This window comes from Seriola lalandi, unplaced genomic scaffold (assembly GCF_002814215.2).
Source record: "Seriola lalandi dorsalis isolate HSWRI2012SDOR001 ecotype SW California unplaced genomic scaffold, Sedor1 jcf7180002054469, whole genome shotgun sequence".
Taxonomy (NCBI): Eukaryota; Metazoa; Chordata; class Actinopteri; order Carangiformes; family Carangidae; genus Seriola; species Seriola lalandi.
Window position 1 is genome coordinate 1,074,703 of NW_019525022.1, and position 7,774 is coordinate 1,082,476.

The following is a 7,774-nucleotide window of genomic DNA, read 5'->3' on the forward strand; positions in this document are numbered from 1 at the left end:
CAACACCAACCCCAGGAGACAGACTGACTCCACTGTTCTACACACAAGTGGTTGATTCTGGTGAGTGTGTTTGACACCTGGCAGCACAACAAAGTCTCTAAATGTAACTAACAGTGAAATGTCCCTTAATCATTCAGTTGGATCTTACCAGGTGGACACATAGGACAGCATTCATTTCCTGTCTGATACTCTGCTGGGCGACATGTCAGGGTATTTCCTCTGAAGACTCTGATCATAAGTATCTGTGAAGAATGAAACAAAGTCTTAACAGATATATTGATAATCATGTATCATCAGTCATTTTAAATATATTGAAATCAGTTTTAAACCTGTTGCACGTGTGTTCAAACAGTTAATAAATGCTTCATGATACACTGTAAAATTGTTACAAGCCAATTCATAAATATCTGATGTTTGTTCTTTATCATAAACTATTTTAAACCCCAATATATTGAGGATTTGTCCATGTGCATTTATCATTTAAATGTTTGTTACTAACTATAAAATTAAAACCAATTAAAACCCCAATTAACATATATGTCCATCTTACCCTCTATTTACATTTATAAGAGTAAAGCACTTTGGACCTTCACAAAAATGCAGGATGGACTCATGTTCAAAAGGCCTGTTCTAGGGAAGACTGTCATGTGACCCACACGACTCTGTGACCTGATAACCTGAAACCTACTGATGTTATGGGAATAAAAAGGAGGATATTTAATTCTACTGGATCTATTTGAATCTTTATATTTCATTATTGTCCATCATTGACCACACCCTAAATTAAAGTCCATCAGTTAAACTGGTATTTCTTATCATTTCACCGCTATATTTGATTAAAAATATAAATACCTATAAATCAATACATTTACATTTAATTAACAGCCCCCCCCCACACACACACACACCAATGTGATGTATACTTCACTGCCCAACAGATTCAAGCTTCCTGTAAAGTTCTGCAATAAACAACTTTACCAACAAATATGCAGCTGTGTAATGATTTCTTCTAGAAGTCATCTCAAACAGCAGGTTGGCAGGTTTCAGGGTATGAAGACACTGAGATCTCACTGTGATCTGAGATGAGGTGAGTTCTTACATCAAAAACAAGAGAAGAACATCTGGAAACAAAAAGTAAATCATGTTAAAACTGCACTGACCAGCAGGTAACCTGGTTACTGTGGATTAAAGTAACCTGGTTAACAGCTGTACATTTCTGCTGGTTACTGGAGCTGTTTCTATTCAGTTTTAAACAGTCAGATGCAGAAGATGTTTGAAGAAGTTTGAGCCTTTGTTTTACTTTCCTTTGTTGAAATAAGAGGATCTGGTGCTGGACTCTGCTCAGGTTTTAAAGTTCATTGCTCTGCTCAAAGTCTGTTTCCAGCTCAGACTAGTTATCTTATGTAAAAACAAGTTTTACAAGATTGTATGAACCTGATAAGTGGAACATGAAGCATCGTCTTATAAAAGTTCAACTACAAGTGAAACTGAAAGTTTACAGAACTGAAAAACAGCTTCGACCTGTTTTACAGTTGCTCTCTTACTTTGAAAACATTATTAACAAAACCAGTTTACACCAAGCTACAACTGAAGGCACTTTATAGTCCTACAACAGGGCGAGGCCTCTGTTTCCTGATCGCTAAGATTTCCTGTTTATTTCAGCTGAACCATTCTTTGTTAATATTTATATATTATAAAAAGCTTCTGAGCAGTTAGACTGCTCCAGTCTCAGTTTTCTAAATACTGTTGTATAATATATTATCTGTCTCTTATACACATCTGGGTTCTACAGCACATTTACTCTGCAGTGAACTGACACTGCACATCTGATTATCTCCAGGTTGTTTCTTATACTGAGGAGAGAAATACATTCACTTAAAGCAGAAACTTCTTGGACAGTTGTTCAGACTTCACAGAGTGATGTCAGGAGGGACTGTAAGGAAGAAAACACTCCTGTCTTACCTTCTTGTCATGCCGGGGTGACATCATCTCTGCTGTTTCTCCTCCAGGTGTGTTTTCCTTTTCAGTGAAATATTAATGAACAGATGAAATAATTGAATTACTGATATAAACCAAGTATTGTCATTTACCACAGTGCATATCTACATACACACAGTTTCACAAAGAGAGTAACAAACATACCTCTGTGGGAGGGCTTCGATTTCTTGTTAGAGCTACAATAAAAACAATGAAAAACGTCTTAATCCACAACATCATGACTTGGCAGAAAGTATCATCATCCATTAAACTATGATAACATTTTCTTTGACTGCACACAGATCTTACCTGCTAGAATTTCTCTTCTGTTCCGGACAAGAAAGAGAAATACAAGCCAATCACTAAAAGAAGCAATAAAGCGCTGATCACAATTAAAAAAATTTCTGTCACATTTAAACTGTTGTCTCCACATTCAGCATCACTTGCAGCAGTTCCTGGTTTTATCAGCTGAAGGTTTTCTGATTCACATCTGGAACGATAGAAAGACGTTTTTACTTTATAAATGTATAGAAACTTCAAATTCACTGCAGTTGTGAGAAACCAGATGTGTCCATGTCTGATGTGAAGGTTCACTTACTGTGTGTGTGGTTGACAAGATGTAAATGTCCCATCTGAAAATGTTGCATCTCTGCAGTCAGAGCACACAGTGTCTTTGGAGGCTGTTCCTGTACAAGAACAAATGATGCACATGTTGAAAGTAGTTACTAGTGTACACATCATATGATGACAGGGTCAGTGTGATATGACATCACTACATTTCATCAGACTGTCTGATTTCCACTCAGCTGATTTTTATTATATTTGAGATTTTTGAATCCAACATTTGAAAATCAAAACATTCAATAATAGTTTTCTTTGTTTCAGTTCCCAAAATGACAATTCATCCTTTAATATTTGGGGTTTGATGAAATGTTGTAGTGCAGCTCTTTTCTCATAAGAGCAGAACAAGATGGATTTTAATTCACTATAAAGGAGAAATCACATCAGCTTCATAAACAAAGCAACTACTGTTTGACACGACACTGAAACTATCCAAATGTTATTAGCTTCAGTGCTAATGCTATGCTTAGCTATGCTAATATGTTCATGCCAGTGAACAACTACATCATCAGTAAGTTACATAAACTGCAACTTTTGTTCTGGACAGTGGAGCTGTTGTGGTCTGCTGCTGTAAGGACTGAGTCTGGACTCTTTGTGTTTGCAATTGTGTTTATTTCCATTTTATTTTGAAATATGTGATTTCCCGTCCCACCCTAATGTGTTTCACCTGTGTCTCTGCCTCCCTTGTGTATTTAAGTCTCCTGAAGTATTAATCTGTTCTGTGCCCAGCTTTTCCCTCGTGCTGCAAACATTTGGATTTCCTGTTTGTTGCCATTCCTGGGTATCTTCCTGTTTGTTTCCCTGAGTTTGGATCACCGGTCTTCAGCTCCGGTCTGCTGTGTGCGACTCTCCAGACATGTTGCTAAAACATGTCCGTCTGCTTCTGTTTTGGCACCATGTCCTATCTGATCAGTGGTTTGGGCGGCAGCAGGCAGATATCAGTGAGCAGGGGACACCAACAGCTGCCAGACCATCAGCATCAAGAAGCATGAGTCTGGTGTAGCTGTGTCTTGGCAGATTGGTAGATTGTGGCTCAGAGAATAAAATCCAATGTTTCAAAGCTGCTACCAGCATTTTCAATGGCCTCAAACAAACAGAGAAGGTCAGGCATGTCTTTTTTGAAAACGACAAAACAGTCACCACCCTCAGGATTTGGTTTCTCCAAGTGTTTTCTGTTATAAATTGGCCATATTTTTACTTACTAGTTTTTTGTTCGGCCTCTCCAACTATATTTTCAGTTTTTAATCTTTTTACCACTACTTTGAACATTATCACTGTGTTGGTCTGCCCAGAGGGTCCAATGGTTCCACACAAAATCCAGCTGGAGCATTTGTCTGAATTTGAGCATCTGTTCAGCTCATTTCAGCGCTGACTAACCATCGGCACTATGGGTGAGATTTACCAAGCCACAGCAGTAAGCTACAGCCTGAGGTTGGCCTGGCTGTGTGGAATAAGAAACCAAGTCTCCAGAGAGAAGCCTGAGAGAGGAGATGTAAAACTACATTGAGATGGTTTTTGGTTCTTAAAAGCAAAAATATATCTTCTTATTGATTCAACACTTCAGGTAAAACTGTAAAACATGGGACCTTAAAACTAATCTACAGTATGATCTTAAAGAACAAGCAAACCAACCTTTTTGACTGATGTATTGTCCTGGTTGACATCTTGTGTGTTTCTCTGCTGCCACACAGCTGTTCTTTGTCGAGTCAGTACAGTAGAATCCTCCCTGTGCTTCACAAACTGCATCTGATGTTGTTGTACATGAACTCTTTATCCTCAGACCAGAACCTGTCAACACATACAGAGGTTATGGAGATACAAAACTTCTATTCTGTTTCACTACTAGGGAACGAGTTTCCCCCAATCTATGAATTCATTTTATTGCAGCAGGAAAAGGGAGAGATGGAGGGTAGTATTCTGCAAGGAGAGATCAATTAAATCATTACTGCAAGTCCTACTGATAAAATGATTCAAACTCAGTGAGTCTGCATCTTCACAGTGACACTGTCAAACCAATCTTAGACAGTTGTCTCAGGTCTTGCAGTAATATTACTACTTACTGATTTTGATCAGGTTCAGACACAAGTTTCTATTAACAAAGAGAAAGTATTAACAGAAATCTACCTGGATCACAGTTTGTGCAGGGAAAACATTGTTTAAGTCCAGTGGGATGATTCACAAATGTTCCTTCCATGCAGGGCAGACAGGAAGTACTCCTGAACTCTGTGCAATCTGTTCTTACTCTATTCCCTGTTGAAAAGAAAACCAACAATTTAATTTCATGCAGTATTTTTTTATACAATGAAAATGTGTTAATCTTGAAGGTAAAGTTAATCAAAGTGACACTGATGTGTACGACAGTTTCATTCTTATTACAAACATCAGAATGAATCCAAATTTAAAAACAAAATCCACATTTCACTTCCATGTTTCATTTTCACATGAACAACACCAACCCCAGGAGACAGACTGACTCCACTGTTCTACACACAAGTGGTTGATTCTGGTGAGTGTGTTTGACACCTGGCAGCACAACAAAGTCTCTAAATGTAACTAACAGTGAAATGTCCCTTAATCATTCAGTTGGATCTTACCAGGTGGACACATAGGACAGCATTCATTTCCTGTCTGATACTCTGCTGGATGACATGTCAGGGTATTTCCTCTGAAGACTCTGATCATAAGTATCTGTGAAGATAAGAAAGTTTTTTTATCAGTGAAGACTGGTTGTTCAGACCTGGCAATAACATGTCTCCACATGCGTCTCGAGTGACACTTGTGATCGGATCTCACTTCTCTTCTTTACATGCAAATAAAAACACTACTGTATAACACAAATAACAAAGTTGTAATTATACATAATCACATGTCTTCACTTGTTTTAAATATAAACAGTTTCAAAGCTGCTGACCTGTGTTCAAAGTTAAATGCTTCACAATACACTGTAAAACTGCTACAGGAAATTCATAAATATCTGATCTTTGTTCTTAATGATTTACATTCACTAATTTAGCAGATGCTTTCATCCAAAGCGACTCACAAGTGAGAGACATCACTAAAGCGTCAGTGCAGTAGGAGACCTTGGTGTAAGTAAGTACCAAGTGCTACATCTATTTAATAAGTGCAAGGAGATCAAGTAAAGAAGTGATGAGTCTTCAAGAGATTCTTGAAGATAAATAATCGTTATCATGAACTATTTTAAAGGCCAACATACTGAGGATTTGTTCATGTGTATTTATCACTTGTTAGATGTTTGTTACTCACTGTAAAATTGAGGAGAGCTCTCATAAGGATAACCTCTATTTCTATCTATAAAGAGCAAAGAAGAAAGGAGCATGGACTCATGTTCAAAAGGCCTGTTCTAGGGAAGACTGTCATGTGACCCACATGACTCAGTAATGTTATGGGACTAAAAAGGCAGATATGTGGCTCTACTGAATTTATTTTTATCATTCTATTTCATTATTGTCCATCATTGACCACACCCTAAATTAAAGTCCATCAGTTAAACTGGTATTTCTTATCATTTAACCTCCACATGTGATTTAAAATATGCAGCTCGTGACAGTTGTTGAGTCACATTTGTGTCAGAGGGGAGTATGTGCATAAACTGGGACACAATGCAGAGTTTAAATTCATTTACAGAAACCTGCTGGAGAGTCTGCATCTGTTTATGTGGAGGCAGACCAGTGATTCACATTTAGATATTTTTATATTACTTTCTTCTTTGACTTAAAACTGCTGATAAATGTGATTTAAAGTGCAGATTACTTGAATTCTGCTGGAATGCTGACCTGTGTACACTGAGGAAAATGACACTCCATAGAGAGTAGTTTGAGGATACAAAGCTGTAATACAGCTGACTCTTCTGCTCACAAACATCACATGACTCTAAAACAGGAGGTGAAACTTCCAAAGAGCTGTTTTTGGCTTCTTATGTCCAGTTCCCCTCCCACTCGCCACAGCTGTTCACTCTTATGTTTTGTCTTCATTATAGTCACAGTGAGAGAGTGACAGTAAAGTTAGACAGAGAGAGAGAGAGGGGTGACAGCAGCAAAGGGCCACGGGTCAGATTCAAACCCGGGGTGCTGCAGTAAGGACTAGTGTGCAACATCACGCTCTACCATGTCAGCAACCTAAGCTGCGCCCCCAGCTTTTTCTCTGGACCCTGAAATGATCATATGAGTGACAGAGAGAGAAAAGAGTCAGAAAAGAAAAAGGTTTAAATAATCATTAATGTTGGACAGGAGCAGCAGTGTGATGTATATTTTACTTCCCAACAAGCTCCCTGTAATCACAATCGCTTTATTCACCAAATGTACACAGGAATTTGACTTGGTGCAAGAAGCCAGGAACAAGCAAAAACACACAACATAAAAATGTAAGTTAAGAATAAGGCTGTAAGTTACAAGAAATAAGAAATAAAAATAGAGGGATGACAGTAGCACAGTTTAGTGCAGATCAATAAATACAAATGTTCCTGCAATAAACAACTTTACCAACAAATATGCAGCTGTGTAATGATTTCTTCTAGACACCATCTCACTGTGATCTGGGATGAGGTGAGTTTTAACGTCCAAAAGAAGAGAAGAACATCTGGAAACAAAAAGTAAATCATGTAAAAACTGCACTGACCAGCAGGTAACCTGGTTACTGTGGATTAGAGTAACCTGGTTAACAGCTGTACATTTCTGCTGGTTACTGGAGCTGTTTCTGTTCAGTTTTAAACAGTCAGATACAGAAGTGATTTGAAGAAGTTTGAGCCTTTGTTTTACTTTCCTTTGTTGAAATAAGAGGATCTGGTGCTGGACTCTGCTCAGGTTTTAAAGTTCATTGCTCTGCTCAAAGTCTGTATCCAGATCAGCTCAGACTAGTTATCTTATGTAAAAACAAGTTTTACAAGATTGTATGAACCTGATAAGTGGAACATGAAGCATCGTTTTATAAATGTTCAACTACAAGTGAAACTGAAAGTTTACAGAATTGAAAAACAGCTTCGACCTGTTTTACAGTTGCTCTCTTACTTTAAAAACATTATTAACAAAACCAGTTTACACCAAGCTACAACTGAAGGCACTTTATAATCCTACAACAGGGCGAGGCCTCTGTTTCCTGATCGCTAAGATTTCCTGTTTATTTCAGCTGAACCATTCTTTGTTAATATTTATATATTATA

At 37.8% G+C, this 7,774-nt stretch overlaps 2 protein-coding genes across 3 annotated transcripts in view; both read right to left on the reverse strand.

The window, feature by feature from the left end:
• The window catches only part of LOC111658865 (tumor necrosis factor receptor superfamily member 14-like), a 54,508-nt gene that overhangs the window by 22,270 nt on the left and 24,464 nt on the right, over positions 1–7,774 (reverse strand). For both annotated transcript variants that reach the window (XM_087175418.1, XM_023411543.2), the window contains exons 7-8: positions 2,143–2,174; positions 1,963–2,019 (exon numbers count right to left, since the gene is read on the reverse strand). In XM_087175418.1, the coding sequence (XP_087031544.1) occupies positions 1,963–2,019; positions 2,143–2,174 (89 nt within the window). The remainder of the gene's footprint in view (positions 1–1,962; positions 2,020–2,142; positions 2,175–7,774) is intronic.
• The window catches only part of LOC147818820 (tumor necrosis factor receptor superfamily member 14-like), a 6,398-nt gene continuing 913 nt past the window's right edge, over positions 2,290–7,774 (reverse strand). The window contains exons 2-6 of the mRNA XM_087175404.1: positions 5,193–5,286; positions 4,723–4,848; positions 4,231–4,386; positions 2,576–2,663; positions 2,290–2,467 (exon numbers count right to left, since the gene is read on the reverse strand). Coding sequence (XP_087031530.1) covers positions 2,290–2,467; positions 2,576–2,663; positions 4,231–4,386; positions 4,723–4,848; positions 5,193–5,286 — 642 coding nt within the window. The remainder of the gene's footprint in view (positions 2,468–2,575; positions 2,664–4,230; positions 4,387–4,722; positions 4,849–5,192; positions 5,287–7,774) is intronic.